Source organism: Lepidochelys kempii, chromosome 1, assembly GCF_965140265.1.
Source record: "Lepidochelys kempii isolate rLepKem1 chromosome 1, rLepKem1.hap2, whole genome shotgun sequence".
NCBI lineage: Eukaryota > Metazoa > Chordata > Testudines > Cheloniidae > Lepidochelys > Lepidochelys kempii.
Genome location: NC_133256.1, coordinates 139,606,836 through 139,631,416, shown reverse-complemented (window position 1 = coordinate 139,631,416; position 24,581 = coordinate 139,606,836). Strand labels below are relative to the sequence as shown.

Genomic DNA, 24,581 nt, shown 5'->3' with positions numbered 1-24,581 from the left:
GTTTGGACCCTCATTCTGCTCCTTAACAGCACTACCTGGACTGAGCCCCTGCAGGAGCTGCTGTTACATTTCCTGTTCCTGAAAAGGCCTCCTGCTAGCTACTATCTTCAATCAGATGACTTTTGAAGTTTGGAGCTTTCTTATGTAAGAACCAATATCGTGCTCTTAATGCAAGGATGTAGCCCTTAGAAGTGTCATTATCCGCCTTCCAAAAATAAAGAAATATTCTTGCATCTGTTAAGCATGAAAGTCCAGTCCTTAGGAGCGTTGACAATCTCAGAGTTGAGAAGTCATGAGTCCTGTTTTGAGGTCTGTTAAGCAAAGTTGCAATAGTCTTGACTCATTAAAGATCATACGGTATTCAGACAAAAAGAGACAGTTACAGAGTTTTTCTACTCTCTCTATACCAGGCACTAAAATGTCTCTTCCACTCACCAAGTCTCAGGCCTGTCCCTGCTACTGCTTTTAGGCACTGTTAACTAAGAGAAGCAAATGCTCTTAACTATATTGACATCTTTCATTACATACCCCATCTATTAAAGAAATCAGTGTTTGTGCACACTTGTTAAAAATCTCTTACAGCCACATGGAATTCTAATGCACTTGCACTGGCCAGTAGAACCAGGACAACCTTATTAGTCATGCTTTCTAAGTGCTTTTATCTCAAAGAACGAGTTTATTTGTTAGCCCCATCTGCACCAACCAGCCAACTTGCATTAAAACCTCATTGTGTCTCAGAACTTCATGCTGCAGTGAAGACAGAGTTAGGCAATCACAAGTTAGTCATCTCACTTTTGTCTAGCTCATTAGAGTGTGACCCCTGCTGCAGAACAGCAGTTGAGTTCTTCACACTTATTGTCATGCCACATACCCAGTCATGAGAAACTCAGAAATTTCTGGGTGCACGTTACATTGTTCATAATATCATAACCCTGTGCTGAGGAACACTTTTTCTGCCTGCTGCGGATTATGGGCAGAAACTATAAACCTGAGAAATTCATGTTGTGGCAGGACACATGCAGGTGTGTTGTAAAGTATGAATCTTGCTTGCCCTCAGAACAGAACCAACAGCTGCTGCTGGTGGCCATCTTACTTATAGTATGCTTCAGCCACTGAGATGGTGGCACGTGTTCAGAGGTGGCTTTTTACCCCAAGAAGACAGTGGTGGTTTGCAGTTAGAAGCAAGAGAAAAGGTCAGTGCCTCACAGAGATGGAGGTATGGACCCAGTTGATGCTGTCTTTCATGGCAGACTCTTCCCTATTCAGACTGCCACTTCTGGACCAGTACCACAAGTGTAGAGTGGTGGGGCTATATCATAATGGAAATGTGGGGTGACCAGCAGTTGGCCCAAAACTTTTTTATGATGAAAGTAATGTTCGTGGAGTAGTGTGAGAAGCTCACTCCTTGAGTGCCACCATAACTTCCAGTTGAAAGGGAGTAACTGTCCAAAAATATGTTGCTATCACCTTGTGAAAACTGGCAACCCTAGATTGTTACACATCTGTGATAATCTGTTCAGGGTTGGCAAATCCGAAGTTATCACAGTGGTCATGGAGATTTGTAAGGCAATTTATTGCTTTACTGCAATCCAGAGAGATTGAATTAGGAAGTATCTCCAAAATAATTGTGGAGTTTAATTGAAGTGAGTACATTATCTGGAAAGGATATTACTATACCATTTTGCAACCCTAGTGGTTCACCATGGTAGATTTGTGGATACCGACATTTGATGAATGCATGATGCCAGGGTATTTCAGAGGTCTGAGCTATTTCAGCAGGCAAGTTTTATTCCATCCTCGTGACAGGCATCAAGGGGTTGTCCATGCCAACTGTGATTTTTAGACAATCCAGCCTACCCTCTGTTGCCATAGGTGGTGATGACTTCTCCTGATTTCTACCAGCCTGCCAGAAGACAATATAACTACACACTGAGCAAGAGCAGGATGGTGGTGCTGCTTAAGACTTGTTTGGACAGTAGCATGTATCATGCCATGTGATTATGATGTGCTTTACCATATACATGAGGATAAGGAGGAATATTTTGGGACAATGGGATGCTTACAGACATCCACCTTGTGCTGATGGAGGGTCCATTACAGCAAAGGTGATACGGGGTGCTTTGTATGTCCGTGGAGCTAACGGGGATTAATGCCACACCTTGCACCAGAGGGTGAAATTAAATGTAGTCTTGTATGAAATAAATGTAGTGGACTTGTCATTTCTGGTTGTGTACTGTTAGCCATTGTAATTCCAGACCTCAGTATGTGACCAGATAAAGCTTTATAGAAGGTAAACATATTTGGGCAGCTCAACTGCCATTACAATATTGAAAAGGTGTGCAAAACAGAACCAGACAAATCAAAACCAGCAACAATTGCCTGCAAAGATATCACAGTACAAAACATTCTAAACATCAAAGAGCAAAATAAACTGAAATGTTGATAGGCAGCGTAATATGTCATTGGGATATCTGTCCCTTTTCCCATATTGGAATAGGAGTGCAGTGCAGCAGATACTGCTGATGAAGCATGTTCCCATAGCTTATTGACTGATTTCCTCCCTACCCCCACCCCACCCCTCCAGCTAGAGTTGTCCATAGGACTGGGCATAGGTGGTCTGGGGGTTTATGCAGCAGAACTTGAGGCCAACTGACTCGTGATCCCAAAACATCTCTGAGATGTCCCTCTGAAATGTCATGTCTCACTCCCTCATCTCCCAGTCATAACAAAGATACTCCACCATCATATCCGGATTGCTTCTTCAATGCCAGGTCCTCCCTTTGCATTACAGCTTGCTCTAGGTCCACTTGCCAGTTCCTGAGCTTCATTTCATAGTGCTAGTCTGACAGAGCAGTCATTCTGCATCTCCAACAGCAGGTCATCCCTGGGCCTCTGTCACTTGGCCCTCAGATTCTGCAGACAGGCTCACAGCTTTTGGCATCCTCCCTTCCCTCCTACATTTGAGAGTGACTCAGAGGTTCCTGATAAAGAAAAAAGTTTGTGAGTGTCCTTGAGTCCTACTATGATTTTATACTCTTTATATGTAGCTGGAAATAACAAAAAAATGCCACTTTTGATCTCCAATGCCATTCCTTTTGCTGCCTCATGTGCCTGTTTAAAGCATGTTCTCAGGAAAAGAATAGTGTGCTTCCATAAATTTCCACTTTAATAGGGAGATGTTTTAAAGGTGAGGCAGCCAGTCTTAGTGAAACAACAGCATTGGCGATTATTTCAAACTTATTGCAGGCTGATGTGGTCATGTTGGAAATTCCAGCCTGGAGGAGAGAGCAGTTATTTCAGGCCTCAGAGCAGAGACCTGGTTATTCAAGGGAAATATTTCTGCACTTTTATACCAGATGAACTGAAAAATAATGATTGAAGGGGTTTGTGAATTACAGAGAAGGCAGAGGGAAGCTTACCTTGTCCAGAAATCTAGTAGCCCACTTGGAATTTCTACTGTGTGAATACTTTACTATTTCTTACAAATGGACCAAAATAAGATCTGCAATTAACTGGCTGCTACACCAGTGAGAGGATAATACCACATGGTGTCTTTAAGGACTGCTCAAGCAAGCTATATTTTTTCAGGGCTATGGCTGCAATGCTTTTAGTCTTTTGAACACTTGCACTTTTAGTCTTTTGAACACTTCTATTGATAAATTGGTAATGCTATAAGGCACTGTAAACTGCTCCTTTACAAAAAAATTTTTTTCTTTCTAGCTTATTGAACAGTGTGGACTGTTAGGAGAAAAGAGGAGAGATAGTGGGAGATGGAGGGATGCAGGTAACAATACTGGATCCATCTGCAATTAATGCAAGATTGGGACTAAAGGCTAAAACCCACTCAGATATTTCTGTTGTTGTTATAAAGGATATTATGAAATATCTGTGTCCCTGTCTTACCCAGCTGAAATGCTGTGTTCTCTTCTGGTTTGTTAGCTAAGTTAATTGACATGGTAATTAAAATGCTCAAAGCCACCGGAGCTTTGTCTACACTAGGTTCTCCCACTGCTGTTAACAGTGGATGAGCTGATTTGATGGAAGCATAGACAGATTATTATTAATTAAATTCTTTGTAGAGTGGGTGAGGTCACCCCAATCCCCCTCTTTTCCTCCTTACTCCCTGTGGCCAGTCAGAGCTCCCTGTGTGGTTTTTCTTGCATTCTTTTCAGAATACTTAGCTCTCTACCTTCCTTGAAGACAGTAAGCTGTTGTTTAGTACTCAATAGATAGGGTTTATTTTCTTTTGTTTTCTTTCAGATTTTAGTTCAGTGTTAGGCACTAGTGACATGCAGCGCTTTGCCAGACTTCAAGCACTGCCTATTGCCTGGGGTATCTATCCCAAAATAGTGACCCCGACTCCGACCCCCCCCACACACACACACTGTCTTTTGTTCCTCAGCAAGGGGCACATCAAGGAGAAATGCAGCATCTACCATTCTGTCCAGAAAAGAACGCAGATTACCAGAGAGCTTCGTCTCAAAGTAGTACCTCATGGAGCAGGCAATGAGGCCCACCTCAGACCCAGGACCTTATGGCAAGTGCCCTGTCTCCTATGCTCAGTACGCTATAATGGCTCCTGTTGTGTCTGACAGACCCCCAGATTCAGACTGTTCTCCACAGAGAAAGAGGGGTCAATCTTCCTCTCTGGGACCTCCTAGAAAAAGGACCTACAAAACAGACCACAGCCATTCAAAGCTGAAGAAGGACTCTTCTTCTTCAAGAAGGGATGTGAAACAGCATCAGGACTCTTCAGGTACTCATGGTAGAGCTGGGTCATCAACCCATATTACCCCTGTACTGTGATGAAAAATACCAGTACTGTACTGTCAACTCCAGTACTGTCTGCAGGATGGCCATTGAGTCTGGCACCAGTGGACACTATCTCTGCACCAGCTTTATCAGTACTGACGATCCTGCAAGTTTTTGAGGTAGCAAAGGATTTGCTGTGCCTTTCAGTCCTCTCCTGTGGTGCAGGACTCCATTTTGCTGATGATGCCTCCCACTGGTCCAGGCCTGTTGCAGTCCTGGGCTTCTGCTCAGGGACTGTTAGTGGTAACAATGCCCAGAACCAACTAAGAAATTTGGCAGCGATTTGGCCCCAGTACCACCCTCAGCACCAGTGCACACCATGCCAACTTCAGCTGAGTCCCCAGCCTCGGTACCAGTTGTATTACTTCTTTTGGCCCCTGCAGCTTTTGTATTATGACGTTCATTGGAAGGCATCCTGTCTGTGGGCTGTTCTTCAGCACCGACTGAGGGTTTCCCAACCTGGATGTATGATGACTGACCATCAATGTCTCTGTAGTACCAACAACTTTGTACTGACCTCAGTGTCTGTTCAATGGGTTATGGATAAGTTCGGTCACTCAATGGCTCCATCAGCCTTGGCACCTCTGATGCCCACTGACTGTTTGGATGATTTTTTTGCAATCTGGTTCAGAGTTCTCCAGTACTTCACTGTCCCCTCTTAAGCACAGATGGTCTAGCAACTCCTCTAGGCCACCTCCAGAGGGAGAGCACTGGTACCAAGACTGGAGCCAACCAGATGGTAGAGACAGATCATTGTGTCCTGATACTTACCGGCTGCCCAGGCCTTATGCTCTTCCCCAGTGGCCTTTTTGGAATCCCTGGGCTGTTTCTCAATTTCCCCCAGGCACCACTCACAGACTCAGTTGAATGGAAGGTCATCAGACTGTCCAGCAAAACAGCTTTTAGAGCCTCTTACATTGGAAACACATGGAGATACTGTTCCTCTTGAGCAGCCAATGCTTCAAAAGGGCCAGTTGTGGGAGGAGCCAGTTCCACATCAGGAGGATCCTATGGCGCGAGTTCATCTGTCCTCTTCCTTGCTTGACAACTCACTGATACCAGAGTCGTCTTCTCCAGTCCTAGAGAACTTTGTCTTCTCAAGACCTGCTGAGGAGAATGGTGGTGGTGTTAGGCATACAAGTTGAGCTTGCTAGAGAGAATACTGACAAACATTTGGACAGTCTGCAGGCAGTTACCCCGGGAGGGTGGTCCTCTCAATTAATTATGATCTTCCAGAGCTGTCAGAGGCACTTTTTCAGTGCTACTTTAAGGCACATGCTAGCCTCCTTAGCTCCTCCAGCTAAGTGCACAGACAAATGTTATATGCCAAAGCAGAGAGTTTAGTGCTTTTCATAGAATGATAGCATCATAGAACTGGAAGGGAACTCGAGAAGTCATCTAGTCCAGTCCCCTGCACTCATGTCAGGACTAAGTATTATCTAGACCATCCCGGACAGGTGTTTGTCTAACCTGCTCTTAAAAATCTCCAATGACAGAGATTCCACAACCTCTCTAGGCAATTTATTCCAGTGCTTAACCACCCTCACCGTTAGGAAGTTTTTCCTAATGTCCAACCTAAATTGCAGCAAGGGCAGTTTAAGTCCATTGCTTCTTGTCCTATTTTATTCCCATCCTGCCCCTAACTCCCTGGTGGTTACTGTTGCTAAGGAAAAGTCACATCAAGGGAGATTTAAATCAGCCCCCAAAGAAAAAGAGCCCAAGAGATTTGATCTGTTTGGGAGAAAGATTCATTCCACCTTCTCTTTCCAGATGCATATAGCTAACCAGCAGGCCCTGTTAGCCAAATATGATTTTGTAAACTGGGATGCAATGTCCAAATTTACTGAAACCTCCAGAAGATGCAGGGGATGAGTTCAAGACTTTCCTGATGGAAGGTTGCATTGTAGCCAAGACATTCCTCCAGTCTGCGCTTGACATGGTGGACACTTCTTCTCGGGAGATGGTTTCTGCAATAACAATGAGCACCTCCTGGTTACAGAACTCAGGGCTGGCCTTACCATGAGGCGAACTAAGGCGGCCGCCTCAGATGCCAGATTGTGCGGGGGCACCACTAGGACCCAGAGTGTAGAAAATTGTATCTGCGGCTGGTGCATATGTGATGCACAGAGATGGTGGAGTGCTGTGCTGGAGGAAGGAGGGCACAAGAGACATAACAGGCAGGCAGTAGAAAAGGTGAGAGGGAATAATAGAAAGTAGCAGGAGCTGCAGGGAGAGAGAGGAGGAGGAGCCTCTTATGTACCTCTCTAGCACCCCCAGGAGCCTGGACTGATTAACACCAGCTTCTCAGGGAGCTTCCTGTTTCCTGCTGCTTCCCTGAACCCACTTGAGCAGAACAGGCAGTCAACTAAAGTAGTAGGAGCCAGTTAGGCCTTTAAGACGCTGATATCTTCCCCCTTTTACCCAGAGGCCTGCCTGACCTCAAGGGCTCCCCTTCCACTCCTCATAACCCCAACAAGGCTGGGCCAAGGATCAGCCCCCCTCCTGCGGTCGGGGTTACGATAAGTCTGGCCTGCAAGGCCTCTTGGCTGGGGGTGTCTCCCTGCACTGGGCCAGCTGCCCAGTGTCCCCCCTTGCAGTCCCCAACTGCTCACACACCTGGCTCCGAACTGCTCCAGCTCCACTCTGCCTCAACATTGATGCTGCTCTGCCTCCAGCCCCCTGGGCTGCTTCTCTGGCCTCTCTGGCTCTGGTTGCTGTAGTTCTCCTCCCAGCACAGATCTGATCTCTGGGCTGTTTCTGTGGCTCTGCTCCCAGCACTGACCTGCTCCCTGGACTGCTTCTCTGGCCAGCACAGCTCTGCACCCCAGCTCAGCTCAGGCTCCTGCTCTCTCCTTAGCTCAGCCCCACTCTGTTCCAGGCAATTCCAGCTCCCAGGGAGGATGGCCTCCTGATCCCTGATTGGCCTTCCTGCCCTGTCAATCAGGCTGACCTGGAGCATTGACCTCTCCCCATTGCTCCAGGGACTGTCAGTCTCAGGGTCCTGATTTCCCATCGACCCTTCCCCTTTCTTTTGGTACTAGCTAGCCAACCAAAACACCCCCACTGAGTTTTAGTAAGGGGCCAACAGTCCCCTTACATATGTTTTAAACCTGCTGCCCATTAATTTAATTGGGTGACCCCACTGCTTGTGTTATATGATGGGGTAAATAACACTTCCTTAATCACTTTCTCCATACATTTCATGATTTTATAGACCTCTAATGTAACCCTCCTTAGTAGTCTCTTGTCTAACCTCTAACTCAGTCTTTTTAATCTCTCCTCCATATGTAGGAGAGAGATTTTTTTAATCTCTCCTCTCAGTCCATAACCCTAATCATTTTTGTTGCCCTTCTATGCACCTCTTCCAATGGTAATATATTTTTTGAGATGGTACAACCAAGATTGCATGCAGTTTTCAAGGTGAGGGGTATTCCATGGATTTCTATAGTGCATTATGATATTTTCTGTCTTATTATCTATCCCTTTCCTAATGGTTCCTAATAGTTGTTAGATTTTTGTCTGCTACTGCACATTAAGATGTTTTCAGAGAACTATCCACAATGACTCCAAGATCTTTCCTCAGTGGTAACAGCTAGTTTAAAACAGCTAATTTTGTATGTATGGTTGGGATTATGTTTTCCAATGTGCATTACCTTGCATTTATCAACATTAAATTTCGTCTGCCAGTTTGTTGCCCAGTCATCCAATTTAGTGAGATCCCTTTAACTCTTCACAGTCAGCTTTAGACTTGACTATTGAATAATTTTGTATAATCTGTAAACTTTGACACCTCACTGTTGACCTCCTTTTCCACATCATCTATGAATGTTGAACACCACAGATCCTTGGGGGACACTACTATTTACCTCTCGCCATTATGAAAACTGACCATTTATTTCTACCTTTTGTTTCCTAGCTTTTAAACAGTTAACAATGTAGAAAAGGCAGAAATGTTCAAAAGATATATCTGGTCTGTATTTGGAACACAGGAGGCTGTATCCATCCTATATGAAGTTGTGGATGGAGCAGAAAGGTTAACATCTGTAACAAAGGAGGATGCAAGCCAGCATCTGTTAAAATTAAATATTTCCCCCCCCCCCAAAAAAAAGGGCTGTGTAACTTGTACCCAAGAGGGTAGAGCTGAAGAATTGTTATCCACTAATGTTAATTTTTAACAAATCTTAGAAAACTGTGGAAATTCCCTGGGCTCCCAGCAGCCACTGATCTACTCTGCCCTGCACATGGGTAGCACATGAATGCCCCTTTCAGGGAAGCTAGCCCCTCCCCACCCCTACCCCACATCCTCTCACCTGCCAGAGCCCTGAGTCCCCCCCACCCACCCACTCACCATGGCCAGAGGAGCTCCAGCCAAACCGTACCAACCCCTGGGCTGCCGGACAGCCCTGAGCATCAGCCCAAGTGCCCACCAGCCCAGCCCCCAAACCACTAGCCAGCCACCCCTGAGCCACCCCCTGGCCCTAGGTACCCCAGGCTGCCCTTGGCCACTGACTGGCCAAAGCAGCCAGCCAGCTGAGCCACAGCTCCAGGCTGCCAGCCTGAGCTGAGCCCCCTCCGGATTCAGGGAAGAGGGGGAGCTAGGGCAGGGCCACAGTCTGGGTTAGGGAAGATTTAGTCTCCCCTAACCTATGATACCCATTGCCCATGGCACTGCAGCTCCTTTTTATTTGAGCCTACCGGGCCCGGATTGGCTACTCCTCCCTGATTGGCTGTGCTTCATGCAGCCTCTCTGGGACATTCAGAGGACTAACCTCCATTGCTCCTTCCAGGCAGGGCATAATTAAGCCCTTCTGTGCCTGTGTGGGGCAGCCACCCCATCACACGGCCAAAAGTCATTGGGCTCAATATAGGGCTATCTAGATGAAATGTAATGGCCTGTGTTACACATGCAGTCAGACTAGATGATCTAATGGTCCCTTCCAGCCCTGAACTCTATGAAATCTATTAAACATATTGTTTGGTGAAAGGGTACTCTTTTGTCTCTCTGGCATTCCCAATGCACAAGTGCAGTTACCCAGAAACACTACAAACAACTCAATTTCCTTAAGGCAAGTATCAATGATTTCAGCAGTTGGTGATGAGAAACCCAAAAAAATATTTCTGTGACTTGAGGGCAAACATTCCAAGCTTCCTAGGGAGGGTTTTTCTTTTTTACCTCTCCCAGCAAATGCTGAGGCTGTGTCACAGCCTGTTAAAGCATGAAAAACTAGGAGCGCTTTTGCCATTTCTTTGCCTAGCCTTGGAGCACAGAATCTTCAGTTTAATCCCAGAATCAAAAGTAATCCAAAACTCATTAAAATTCAATTTATTCACAACAATCACTGAAGCAGGGCCTTGATCCTGCAATGTGAGCCACAAAGGTATATCCTGTTATGCCTAAGATTGTTTATAATTGGAGTTATTTATTATGAGGGTTTGGGAAGGGTACATATACAGTAGAAAATAAGAAGGGGGAATAGGAGATGGAAGAGAAAGAAAGGTGATGTGTGGGGCAGAATTTATGAATACATTAAAAAAAAAGCTATGCACCACTTGTTAAAATATTAGTATGTGATAATGTAATTAAAGACTATCATAATACATACAAACAATGAGGCAAATTAAGGTTGCACAGACAAACTTAATTCTGGCATTTCCTTACTTTTGAGTGCTTCTCTTTGCAGCCTTACTATTCTTGTAATTTAGGGAGTTTTGTTTGTTTTTAAAACCTTAGGAAATTACATTAAAAAACAAATATTGGAAATATAAAAATTTTGTCCCATGGAACCATGTTGTGGCTCAACTTGGTTAGCACCAGGATTGGGATCTTTAGATCCAGAGCACAGCCCTCTACTGCCTTGAGCTACCAGCGTAACTGGCAGCATTAGAGATCTGTTCTCTTCTGTATTACCTGCCACTAGAGGAGGGGAGGGAGGATGAGATGCATATTTTGCCAGTGGGTTTCACAGCTATTTGCTAGACTGAAAAGGAATATTGAGACTAGGGAATGATGGTATCAAGTCCAGGTTCTGTAGGAGAGCATTTTCTAGTGGTTACAGACCTTTCTGCTCTGACCTGACCCCTTCAGTTTTCCCCTCTTCTCAGCTCCTGTCCTCGTCATTCCACTGTTGATATTCTTCCCCAGTTCCTGCCTGTCCCGTCCCTCAACTCTTGCCCAGTCCCTCCCTCCCCCATTCCTATCTTCCCTCTGGCTCCTGCCTATGTTTTTCTGCACTCCTATCCTCCCTCTTCTCTGGCTCCTGCCCCCCGTTCCTGTTCCCCTCCTCTGAGCTCCTGCTTCTAACACCCTGCACCACCAGGCTTCTATCCCGTGAGCTCCTGGCCCTGTTCCTTTTGCCCCCTATTTCCCCCTTCCCCACATTCCTTACACCTCAGCATTTGTTAGTCTCTACGGTGCCACAAGTACTCCTTTTCTTCTCTCAGCATTTGAGTCATCTGTTTCTTCCTTCTGCACATTCCCTGGGCATCAGCAAGGAGAGCACTGAGAGCATATGAGTGGTCTTGCTCTCAGTTCCAGCAGTACAGTGGCCCCTGGCAGCAGCAAGGGGAACATTGCAGGGGAAGTCCTGCTCAGCCCCTGCAGTGCTAGTCTAGGACATGTTCGATGAGTCTATAGCTCATCCAGTGGGCAGGAAGGAGCCATGTGAGGGAATGAAGTATACCCAGTGCAGACAGAATCTTTGGTGTATTTAGCTACCAAACCACTGCGTTTGTCTGAACCATGATTTTTTTCCCCCAGAAAGTTATAAATTGGCAATAGAGCTCGTCAGTGAAATGGTTGTAAGAATTTTTTTTAACATGGGCAAAAATGCATTTTCCCCTAAGCTCATTCTTAGATCAGGATGAACCATTTTAGATTAAACATTCCAGAATAATTCAGCCTGAGGGAGATGCCCAGCATGGAAATTTTCAGCCCAAATGCTTTAACTTTGGCGCAGTTATCAACAACTGAACACAGCATTCTTATAAGGGCAACTTTAACTTATGAGCATTACTTCATGCGCCATCTATAATTATTTGATAGGAAATCATAGTTCTGTCTAGTAAAATTATTTTAATGGTATATGTAAATCAAAACCCAGTTGAATGTACTGACTTGAAAGAAATAGTTCACAAGAAAGTTCCAACAAAACAATTCACATGTAGCAAGAAACTTCTAATTTATTTGAAGTAGCATTAATACTAAAATACTGACAAAATTATGTTGCATATTGCCTTGTATTTTCATGGGGACAACTATATACTGGAAGTATAACTGCTGAGTACAAGTATAGTAGGACAGAGCAGCTGTAGGACTAAATTATCTGTTAAAACTTCATTGCTTCTATGCAAAGAAAGATTTGCTCAATCCATCTGAACAGTGCACGCCTTCCCATCACACAAATGGAGATATATTGTACTCCGTTAGTATTAAAGCCGTCAGAGCTTTCGCAGGAATTAGCGAAAACAGAGATATCAGAAGCAAAGCAGATGTACCAGCTAAACTGTATAGCTTTCAGTCCTGTCCCTTGATCACAAACATACAGATACCAATGAGAAAATAGAAGCAGATTTCAGAAATCCAGAAAGCAATTTCCATAATTCTTTTTGGAGCCTGTCATTAGATGTATGAAGAAAACAATCATACTGTCCCAGCAGAGTAAACATATTTGAGTAACCTTCCTCTCAACCCAAACAATGGAAAGAATCAGGTATTTAGAATATTGAGAAACATAACTATAGGATGACATATTGTATCTTTTTCAAGCTGTATTCCACACCAAAAAGCAAGCAGTATGTCTAGCAGTTTAGTAAGGAGCCAATAATAAGAATTTGCCATTGGTTTATCCAAGGCACTGTGTGACCTCCAACCAGTCACTTAACCTTCTTTTGTTTCAATCTGCTCAGCTGGAAAAATGAGTTAAACCAGGACCTTCCTGAAAGCCAGATGCTACAGATCGTTTAGCTTCCCTCCCTGGATAAACTAATTACAAGAGCCTAATTATCAATGTATGAAGTAATGTTGCTCCACAAAACTCACCTTTGCATGCAAAGCTATGACGCAGTGTGTCTCTTTATAATATAAAAAAAATCAACAGGTTTTAAATCTTGACATCTCACACGTAGTGTTGTCTTTCCTTTTTAAATGCCCATGAGATTTTTTTCATATTCTTGCGTGTTTTAAAAGCTCTGCCGGTATTAGAATTCCTTTACTGTGGAACTGCAATGGGCCTAAACTTTGAAACAAAAATTATATACAGACAGTAACAAAGAATCGGTGAAAAGGGGAAGAAGAGAGAAACGTTTTAATGCTACTTAAAACACTTTTGGGATTCTCGTTTTCTGATCCTTTAAAAAATGCTTTTATGCGATATTTGTTTTATGTATTGATTTTGTGTATAATTAGGGAGCAAAATTTGCACACTAGCAGATCCATGCACATGGATCCAAATTCCAGATGCCACCTTTTCCAAGGAGCGTGTGTGCAGCAGTCAGAATGCACCTGAAATTTCGCAAAAAGGAGGACTTGTGGCACCTTAGAGACTAACCAATTTATTTGAACATAAGCTTTCGTGAGCTACAGCTCACTTCATTGGATGCATACTGTGGAAAGTGAAGTGAGCTGTAGCTCAGGAAAGCTTATGCTCAAATAAATTGGTTAGTCTCTAAGGTGCCACAAGTACTCCTTTTCTTTTTGTGAATACAGACTAACACGGCTGTTACTCTGAAACCTGTCACCTGAAATTTGACCATCATGATCTCCCTCTCACTGATTGTCCATGGCACTTAAGTAATCACGCACCTGGATCCAGGTGTTTTCTCCTCACTTGTCCCTAAACGTAGCAGGATCCAGGTGTTTTGTAAGGGGGAATCGTCCTCCGCACCCCCGCAAGGATTATGCCTGAGGCTGGATCTGTCCTGGTGAAGCAAGTTTTCCTGCTGCTCGGTTCAAGAATATCCATGGAGATAAACTTTGTACTTTGTACTAGAATCAGTCAAGTCAGGGCAAGATCCGTTCAAACCAATTTCCCGGCCCAACCTGGGAATCAGAAATATTTCAGAACAATGGAGAGGCCACGTGTGTGAAGGCGGAGGTGACGGCGGGAGGGGGTGTATCAAAAGAGACACGACTCTAGAAGCCCAGCTCTTGGCTACCCCATCTTCTAGGGGCCAGGCGGTCTGTCAGGCGTTATTAGCCTGCATCCCGAAGCCATCAGAGCTCTGAGGCCAGGGAAACGCACCAGCCCCCCGCTTTGCAATTGCCTTTCACCTCCGCCCCCCCCCCCCGCGGCGCGCCTAGAGCTGCCCGGGGAGGTGGCAGCTGGAGCTCGGCTGCCTGCGGAGGAGGCAGCGGCCGGGTCCCGCTTAGCGCCCACCCGCCAGTTGCGTGGCGGGGCCACGGGCCGCTCCCCAGCGCGGGTGCCCGGGGCAGGGGGCGGGTGCCCGGGGCAGGGGGCGGGCGCGGGCCGGCAGCGCGCAGCAAGCGCCGGGAAGGAGGGAAACACCTGGAGGCGCCGGAGCCTCCGCCCCACCCACTGCGCGCAGCGGGCACCGGAGCAGCCGCCGCCTCCCGCCCCGCTGGCAGCCCGCGCCGCCGCCTCCGCCTCCCGGCCGCGCGGCGTCAGGTGCGGCGGAGCGGGCAGCGCGCCTGTGCGGCGGCCACCCGGAGCGCAGCGGGGCCGCAGCCGGGAGCAGGAGCCGCGCTCGCCGCCGGCCGAGTGAGAAGATGGCGGAGCCGGGGGCTGCGCGTACCTCCCCCCCGCAGCCGCGGGCGCCAGGTGAGCGACAGGCCGGGGCAGCGGGGCTGGCGGCTGCGGGCGTGGGGGGACGCCCCTTCCCGCGGGGGCAGGGAGCGACCCCTCCAGCGGTGTCCGGAGCCGCTCGCTCTCTCTCCCTCCAGCAGCCCCGGGGCTCGGGGGGGCCAGCGGAGCCTCCTTCGCTAGCATTAAAATAACAAAGACGGGGGCAGGTGCCCCAGTAATTCCCGGGGGCAGGGTCGCAACTAACCAGCGGGTGAGCGGGTGCGGAGGAGGGGCGCGCAAGGCCTTCGCAAGGGGCTCCTGCTCCTGTGCTCGGGGGAGGCGCACGCTGGTGGGCAGTAGTCGCTCGTGGAGGGGCAGGGCGCGTAGTGCTCATCCGGGGGGGTGATGGCTGCATGCGGGGAGACTTCCGCAGCCAGGCACCAGTCAGAGAATTTGGAGAGTTTCCTCTATCCTAGGAACGCGCGGCCGGCTGTAAATAATGCCAGGGAAGGATTAGAAGGACCTGTGAATCCCTGCATCTGTGGGAGAGAGTATCCGTAATAGCTACAGGAGAAAGCTGTTAATGCTGAATGGTTTGCTCTTCCCTGGGGATGTCAAACATGATTTGGTTCAGCAGTATCAGAAAGGGAGTATGTGTTATCTGAGAGTAAACCTGCACAGAGCTCTGCTACTGTTAGACTGGTATAGTTCTGATTCACGCCCCTTGGCTTGCTTATTTTCATTTTAAAACTGTTTTCTTTGTGGTATAGTAAATATTTGCCACGAGGAAGTTTTTAGGTGTCTTTAAACCTGTTGGACTGGTCTTGCATGACAGATGCACGTTAATTTCTTAACCACTAAATGTGTTGCCAGCGATGGAATGAGCTTTATTTTAGCCAAAAGTAAGGATCAAGGGCAGAACATCTAAACACAATTTCCTACGGTGTCTGGGCCTGTCTATACTGGTAGGCCAAACCATGGAATAAACTGGTTAAGCTGGTATCGAGCTTGAACAATCAGTTTAGTTCTCAGTCCTATATAGGCACAGATTCTAAAGGGCTCTCCTTTCCTGCTTCATTCTAAATAACCACATTGTAAGCTTCTTGGGGCAAGGACTTTTTTTTGCTATATGTTTGTACAGTACCCAACACAATGGAGCTCTGATTCTAATTGGAATCTCTCAGTGCTACCAAAATATAAATAATAATTACATGAGAACATATTCAAATGAAGTGAGCTGTAGCTCACAAAAGCTTATGCTCACATAAATTTGTTAGTCTCTTTGGTGCCACAAGTACTCCTTTTCTTTTTGCGGATACAGACTAACACGGCTGCTACTCTGAAACCAGTATTTACTTTGTAAAGTCAAGCATTTGAACATTAGGAAATACTAGAACTAAGGTTGCCTGTGAAACCTTATTCTTTCCCCTGCTTGTATGTGTGGGTGCATTATGATAGACACCTTAATGACCTGATTGCATACTATTTTTTCCACTGCTTCAGTCAGTGCACAGTGCTCAGGGAGCTATTCAGTATATTATTATCTCCATTATCCAATACGTGACCCTTTCGCGTCTTATAAAACCATGTACTGAATACAGAATTATTAATTTACTCATGGTGCTCATAAGCTGTAGTACCTGAGTGCCTCGCAAATGCTAATAAGTTTATTTTCACAATTTCTTGGAGAGATAAGAGTATTGTTAACCCTATTTTACAGGTGGGGAAACTGAGACAAAGACAGTGAGCAGCCACAGCTCAGTTGCTCTTCAGAGTGTTTAGCATTTCTGATCATCCAGCCCTTGGTATCTCAAGTTGGGCCCCTAGAAAATGAGAGCGAAACTAAGTGACCATGTATCAAAATTCCACTTCAAGTAACTTGCCTAGCATCACGTAGGAAGTTTCTGGTAGAGGGAGGGGCGGAAGTGAGGTCTGTGTAACAGTCACCTGTCTTAACCACAAGACCATCTTTTATCTTTTTGCATTCCCTATTTTATTCTCTATGCACCTTCCAACTGCTAGAAAAATGAGGGAGGGTTCTATAGATAAATCTCATTGACTATACAACTTCTCAGTACCATCCATTCTCTGTCCTGTCCTGTGGAAATAGTCATATGTTATCATGTGATCAGTCTGTGTCACAATGAATCTGCACAAGAATGAAGCTTGCATGGGCAATTGTAATTGCTGATCATGCATCATCAGGATTTGAATCCTGAATTTTAAGTACTTCAACACAGAGTGCTATTCCTTCAACTACAGGACTAAATGTATTAGTTGGTAGCAGAAGACTGTTACCCTGTTTGAACCTTCCACTAAAAGAAGTTGCATAATACACTGAAAAATAGTGTGTTACATATGCATGAGTAGCCCCATTCTACAGACAGAATAGAAAATAAAGGTATGCAGTGTGGCTAATTGGATGACATTTGGGTCTGCTGTAGTAGAGAGCTGGGATATATTGCTAGTCCCAGTTTAATAATTGTGAAGGGTACACAATTACTAAATGACAGGTTTCAGAGTAGCAGCCGTGTTAGTCTGTATTCGCAAAAAGAAAAGGAGGACTTGTGGCACCTTAGAGACTAACCAATTTATTAGAGCATAAGCTTTCGTGAGCTACAGCTCACTTGAGCTGTAGCTCACGAAAGCTTATGCTCTAATAAATTGGTTAGTCTCTAAGGTGCCACAAGTCCTCCTTTTCTTTTTACAATTACTAAAGCACTCAGCAACAGAGTTTAGAACTCATGCTTTTCTGGTACACATTATTATTATTATTATTTATTTGAATTTATCTTCTCCTGGGGTTCTCATCCCAACATGGGAGGTATGTGGGTGCGGAAGAATAATATCTGCCCTCTGTGATACCCCTAGAGGTGGGCAATAGGCCACTGGGGCCATTTGTTGGGCCCAGGTGATAGTTGCAACTCAGCCTGGATCTTCCCATCCCTTCCTCTGGTACTATAGCTGCTCTGGCAGCAACTTGGCAGAATTTCTGTTCGCAGAGATTTCCAGTGCAATGTATGCTGCTATGGCAATAGCTGTGCGGTCCCAGCCTTAGAATGTTCATGGTGTTTTTGCATGCTGCCAAAATCACGCAGTAACAACACAAGCCATGGTAGGGAAATAGCTGTTTTCCACAGTTCATATTCATCTAAATCTGAGCAGAATTTCATGGTGCTAGTAAACTGCACTTTCCTCTTGCCAAAACCCTGCTACAAATAATAAAGGTGATAGAGCTCAAGAAAGATGACAATCGTTTATAATGGAAGGTGTTAGGTAGACTAAATATTGGGGTCACTGCCAGTTCTCCATCTAATAATAATAATTAATAATGAGGAATAAATACCAAATGTCAAGCTTCTGAGTTCCAGATCTCTCATCTTCCATTTCACTGCTCTGTGAAGTGTGCTTAGATCTGTCCTGGAAACCTAAGAAGAGCTCAGTATTTCTGGTTATTTTTCAGGGAAGTGTTTTTTTCTTTTCTCACATAAAAGCTTGGTCAAAATTAAGAGGATTTAAGAAAAAGGTACATATGGTGCCTAGTTAGGTAGAAAATATAAACAGAGTGAAAATATAAGGAGCAAATTCTTACATATTCCTTCAGATTTTTTTTCCTGCTGTGATGACAGCATTCACTCAGCTGATTTCTATAACATTTTTCAGTGTATAGCACAGTATGCTAATGTTGTTTTATAATTTTTTATGTGAGAAATTAATATTGTTTTCCCAAGGTGTTAATTTGAGGGCCTGCTTTTATATGGTATAACTATTTCATAACCATCAATTTTATTTCAGAATAGTGTAATGCGTTCTGTAGTTACATAAGTAATGGCTCAGAGGCATTACCAGTTAAAATTATTTTTGTATTTTGTAGAATGAAGTGAGGAACAGTATCTTTCCTCTTTGAACTGCAAAAATGCGGGGGGGGGGGGGGAGAAGAGTTGTTGCTTGAATGTCATAAGCTATTAAAAATGTAGCAGCGAAAAATCTGAACTTTAGGGCGTTAGAAAGCAGTCTTGATACCATACATAATATACATATTTCAGTCTGCATTATTGGGTTTTCATACACATATGTGCAAAATACATGAGTTAACTAAGGGTTAACTTAGATATTTGATATTCTTTTTTTCATGTTGACTGAAGGGGTTTACATGTATGTCATGTAAATAAAACTATGTATACTGCCCTTTGAAATCTTAAGATTTTTATAGTAAGCACTTTTTAGTATGTATTAAAACAATTATAATTTTGTTAGCAATTTTTTTAACTTAGTAAAAGAAGTTTTGAATATCTTGTTCATACTCTTCAGTCAGGTACTAACACCACATATCCAGTGCACTGAAAAGTGCGAATGTGTGTTTGGTGGCCAGATTATTCTTTTTGACTGTTCATGTAAAAAGGTGTGTCTTTTTTCCCTTATTCTGACATGTGAATTCCTCCATTGTCAATATATTCCATGGTTGGCAGTTCTAGTTGGTTCTTTTGCTGTCCTCCACTATGGTTATATTGGCAGTCTCAGTGGCCATTAGCCAGTATTTTAATAGATTAGCCATCTTTAAATAAGTGCCTTTTTGTTTTGATGAATATAGTAGCATTGTAACTAAGCCTGGCTCCCCTCAAATCGTTGGATCTCCCCATGTACAAGCTGGCTTCCATTAACTTCATTGCAGCACTGGCTGTGAAGGAAAATCACAATCTTTCTGCTAGGACAAGACGCTCAAACTGCTCTAAATTTAGGAGCATTCTCTGTAAGATTCTCAATAGCGGTTAGTCTCAATTTGAATATCCATATGCAATTTCTGTGCTTAAATAAAGTAAAAAATTGCCGTGTATAAAAGTTGTAACTAAATGCATCTATTCAGGCACTACAAAAAAAAGAGTAGGCAGACAAACACTATGTTGTGAAGTGTGAAAATATTACCTACGTCCTGATATAACCATCTCTTGATCCACTCTGCCTTTTCCACATTCCATCTCTGACTGTTTTCAGAGTAGCAGCAGTGTTAGTCTGTATTCGCAAAAAGAAAAGGAGTACTTGTGGCACCTTAGAGACTAACAAATTTATTCCACTGAATGCATCCAATGAAGTGAGCTGTAGCTCACGAAAGCTTATGCTCAAATAAATTTGTTAGTCTCTAAGGTGCCACAAGTACTCCTTTTCTTTTTGCATATCTAACTGGCTGTCACAATTTTTTCCAGCCGATCAAATTAGAATTTGAGCAAATCTGTGGAATTCGTTGTTTGATCCAGGTTCTCCTTGATACAATTTCCTTTCACTTGATGTGAACAACATATTTTACCTAGCTCAGTACAGTGTGTTACTGTGATTTGAGTAGTACACATTAATACAGTGTGTTCCTTTGTTACACACCCAAGTTTAACTTTCATACAGCATGTTTCTCTCATACTGGCCTAGGCAAACTTTTAACTGTTTACAGGAATACTAGTGTACATTAACAAAAGTTACACTAAAAAAACACCAACGTTCCTCTAGTACTATTGTGAACTTGATCTAGTTATTATTTAACCCCTCTTATTTATTACCATTTACATTCTTTTGTATGAATTTGCCATAAGTGACCTGCTTTTGAATGATAGATGACTTGATATTTACTGACTGTGTATTTTCTATAATTGTGTCAGTGAGGATTTTACCCGTCTATTGTACAGTATGTGTGTATATATATGTGTATATTTATATATATTGCCCACAGTCAGTTTCTCTGTTTTTTCCATGCTCCAACTTCATAAAAACTACATGATTTTAAATTTTGAGCTGTTATAGTATACTGGATAGTCTGCCACATTGCTTGTGTCCAATACCTGTCTTAGGGTCATTTAATGGGCCACTCACTAATTTAGTGACTTGTAATCTTAGGTGGAAAAACATTTATTTTACAGCAGAATAATATACTGTACTGAGGTTTTAGAGATACCCGTCATTGTAATTGATCTCCCTAACTGTGACTGATGCTTGTGTGTGCCCGTCTGCACACCTGATGGGAGCTGATGTCAGTTTGGTCTTCCTGCTGGGAAGTGGCTTAAGACAGGAAATGCATTTCACTGTTAGAATGAAATAGGCAGAGACTTTCAAGGTTCTTATTGTTCTGTTACTTAAAATCTTATGTCCGACAGTCACTGCCTCTCTCATTCAGATAATGAATTTCATTTTCTTTGCCTTGACTTCTGCCAATGGGCTGTCAAGGTAGCAGTGTTCTCTGCTTGACAATCTTTTCAAATGAATATTGTAAAGATCTTAGTGATGTATTTTGTGTGTAATTAGATAGTGATTAAAATCTTTCATATTAAATGGCAGTTTTGCTTAAAAATTGTTCTCTATTTGGTGTTCATAGAGTATTTTTTGTTAAAGTAATAAAATAGGATGTTCAGATCTTCGATTGTTCCATCTTAGTTTTTTTTTCTCTTCGTTCACTCCCATTATTCATTATTTGAATTATTATTTAAATGATTCATGTAATTATACTTTCATTCAACTCTTTTAAAATTTTTCTTGGCTCGTCTGAATTCTTCTCAAATGTGAGAGCAAATAGACAACATCAAATTGCTATATCTCAACTCTTGCTTACTGTGTGCCTAATTAGCATGTGTTTCTGTGAGTCTTAGCGCAACAATTCTCTTTGCCCAATTTAATGTCTAAAAAGTATGTTATCATCATATATATCTGTTCTTTGTTCAACTTGCTATTGTAATCGTCACTTCACAATAGTAACAACCAAACCTCTGCTTTCTCTAGAATTTCTATAGACCAGTGGTGTGCAAACTGGGGGGCACCCCCCAAAGGGGGGTGCAAGAGGTTCTCTGGGGTGGTGCGAAGAAACTTCTGCCTTTTGCCCTTTTAAAAAACAAACATACAAATATCAATGTTGCCAACCTTACTTCTGTGCTGCTGCTGGCAGCGGTGCTGCCTCCAGAGCTGGGCAGCCAGAGAGCAGTGGCTGCTGGCTGGGGCGTTCGTGTTGTTTGTGGCACAGGACGACTATTTTTTTTAATCCCACACCAGTCCCGCCCTGCAGTTCCCACTCCCACCTGCTCCTGCATTGTCTGTTGAATTTTTATTCCACTCCCACTGTTATGGCAGCAGGCTCTCTTTGTTTCTATCGTGCTTCATAACTCTAGTTTCTGACAAGGGATCCCAAATTGGTAGTGACTAGAAAAGATGTTCATTTTTAAAGGCTCTCATTTTCCAATAAGCAGTGTTTGGGGGAAGTGAGTAATATTTTAGGTAGCTTCTCTGCATATGACGGTAAATGAACCTTTCAGTGTTTTAAGTCGCTCCATGGCTTCTCAGTTTGCAGAATAACTTCGGTGCAAGTTATTTTCCTTGGTCTATCTTTTTCTCTGACTGCTGTTTCTTTTGGATTGGTTTTGGTAATACTCTTAACCTTTCTGTTGTAATACCAATCTAAACAGGGAAAACTCTCACATATGTCTGATAAATTAAAACCCTTGTTACAAACTTCATTTCTTAATGTTTCTTTAATATTAAATTATTTTCCATACTCCATGGAGTCAGCTTTATTGCCTTCCATTGTCAGAATTTAGGCATTCCAGTCTTTTGTAGGATTTAATTTCCCTGAAGATTTCTTTATCCCATAATGAGCTGAAATAGATTTTTATCATGTATTCAGTTCCTGGATTTTCTGGTATGACAAAAATCTGAAGATGTCTTTCTCTCCCTGTTCCAGAAATATTTTAATTTCTCCATTCATTTGCTCTCTCTGTTGTCAAACCCAACCCATTTAATGAAAGTTCATTTTTATAGTTTGTCTAATGTCAAATCACTTCTGTCTGTTTGTGTTAGAAGGGGACTGGTCCACCCCACAACTGCATTGCATATGTTTCGGTTAGCTGTTGTCAAGTTGGCTTGTCCACCTGCAGTGTCTTTCTAAGTGGGTTCTTCGCTTCAGTGATGTCGGTCTTTACATTCACTTTCGTGCCTCTGCTGCATTTCTCATGTCCAGTGACAGAAAGGTGATGGGGCACATAGAGCATTCTTTAATCTTGCAGAGCTATTGGTTTAAGCAGCCATGTGAGAATCACGATGCTACTTGTCCCCTTTCTTGCTGTTTTAATAAATTTCCCCTCTTAATTGTTTTGATTTTTCCAATTGTTAACATTAACTGCCTCAATTAGAGAAATAGGCAGTATTAAAAAATGAACAATTCTAGAGATTTGGCTATATGAAGGGAAAGGGCTGGAAGGGTAATGTTGGTGAAACCATATGTCAGCTCCTGGATGCCTATTGTAAGGGCTCTGTAGAAATATGTAAGAAGATAATGGCATGATGTATACCTGTTGTTCTTTTTCTGTTCCAGTCAGATGCTGGAGTGCATATTGATCCCTGTAGTTTAATCCAGTTAGGTAAACTCTAGCAGTGTGTCCTGCTTTGTTCAGCGTTTGTGAGTGGTCAATTACCTGTCACACGTTAAACAGAAACCAGAATGACTGTTCTTTAGTTTAATAAAATGCTCTTTTTAATATCTGTGGTTTGTAATTAATTCAGTTTGTGTGTCATAGAATGGAGGAATTTTTAATGGGTCTTTGATCCACAAAGAAAGATACAGACTTATCATAAGGCTAAGCCAGCATGCTCCAGGGTATTGACTACAGAAAGAACTTTGAAGTGGTTTTCCTTTTCAGTCAGTGAGTGTGCTGCTCTTATTTTTTTAAGAGTAAATTAGATTATAGCTTTCCTCAAACTATAACCCAAGTAAACAGTCCTTGATTATCTATCTAGAATTAAATGTTTTAAATGTAAATTTAATTTTATTGTAAGTAAAATAAGCCCTTAATTTGGAAAACCTTAATCACTGAAACAAAGATGCATTATTTATGTAGTTAAGCAGGCCATAGGGCACATCACAAAATGGATCTTGCTCTTTGTCCCAAAAGGAAATAAATATAATCTTCCATTAAATATCTTATCGGGGCATAAATAAACACTGCATTAATAGCATTTTAAATACTTGATGTAATGGTGCCTTTATTTTTGAAATACTTTCTACATGGTACCATGACTGGATTTTAATAACAACAGTAATGCTTTCCATGTGTATATTTCTTTCGATGAAAGCACGACACAAACACAAAAATTAAGCCTCTGTGAGGCAGGTATTCTGGTTTCCCTGATGGAAGAAGCTGAATCTTGCAATTGAGACTTAGTCAAGGTCACAAAGGAAATCTGAGGCAGAGCCTAAGTTGTATTTTCAGTCTCCTGATTCCCAGTCCTGTGTTTCAGCGACAAGACATCCTTCCCTGTATTCAAAGCACTTTATCTCCTGTTAATATGTACAAGCATTTGTTATTCAACTTCAAACTTCTTTTCAGTAAGAAACACAGTTAAGTGCTGTGGCTATGATTAGGAATGGCAGTTATGGAACTGTCTAAAGGCCTGGTCCAAAGCCCACTGAAATTGATGGGTGCCCTTCCATTGACATCAATGGGTTTTTGATCAGGCCCTGTAAGAAGAGATCTAAGGGCTTGCAAGGTAATGTTCCAGAATGTGGTTCTGTAATTTTTTTGAGGCTAGATTTGAGAACAAAGTCTGAATAGGAATGAGGCACTGGGAGATGGGACACAGATAATGCATGATATAGGTCAGAGGACTCAAACTCAAATGACTATGAGGGCCACATGAGGACTAGTACACTGGCCCGAGGGCTGCACCACTGACCACTCTGCCCCCTCCCTGCCCCCAGGGGGTGCAGGAGGGTCACGGGGTGTGTCAGGGGGCTCAGGGCAGGAGGGGTGTGGGGTGCAGCAGGGGGCTCAGAGTAGGGGGTTGGGGTGCAGCAGGGGGCTCAGGACGGGGGATTCGGCTGCAGGAGGGGTTCAGGGGACAGGGCCGGCCCAGCGCGCACCAGGGGCAGGGGAACTGCGGCCAATGGGAGCTTCGGGGGTGGTACCTGGAGGAGTGGCCAGGGCAACATACAGACCCTGTGCCCCCACTCCCCCAGGTTCTGGCTGCTTCCCGGAGTGGCGCGGGGGCAGGGCAGGCAGGCAGGGA

At 43.6% G+C, this 24,581-nt stretch overlaps 1 protein-coding gene and 1 long non-coding RNA gene across 10 annotated transcripts in view; one reads left to right on the top strand and one right to left on the bottom strand.

Annotated features, from left to right (window-relative positions):
• Positions 1-2,270: 2,270 nt before the first annotated feature.
• Positions 2,271-14,975, bottom strand: LOC140916090 (uncharacterized). Of its 4 annotated transcripts, XR_012160417.1 has the most exons (5): positions 14,818-14,975; positions 13,613-13,849; positions 12,851-13,046; positions 5,584-6,779; positions 2,271-2,981 (listed from the first exon to the last, which is right to left on the bottom strand). It is a non-coding gene; the product is annotated as an uncharacterized lncRNA (long non-coding RNA). The 4 variants fall into 4 exon arrangements; XR_012160415.1 differs by lacking the exon at positions 12,851-13,046; XR_012160418.1 differs by lacking the exon at positions 12,851-13,046 and having other exon boundaries at positions 5,729-6,779.
• Positions 14,452-24,581, top strand: part of MAP7D2 (MAP7 domain containing 2) — a 124,603-nt gene continuing 114,473 nt past the window's right edge. For all 6 annotated transcript variants that reach the window (XM_073357061.1, XM_073357040.1, XM_073357051.1 and 3 more), the window contains exon 1: positions 14,452-14,588. In XM_073357061.1, the coding sequence (XP_073213162.1) occupies positions 14,537-14,588 (52 nt within the window). In that variant the 5' untranslated portion in view covers positions 14,452-14,536. The remainder of the gene's footprint in view (positions 14,589-24,581) is intronic.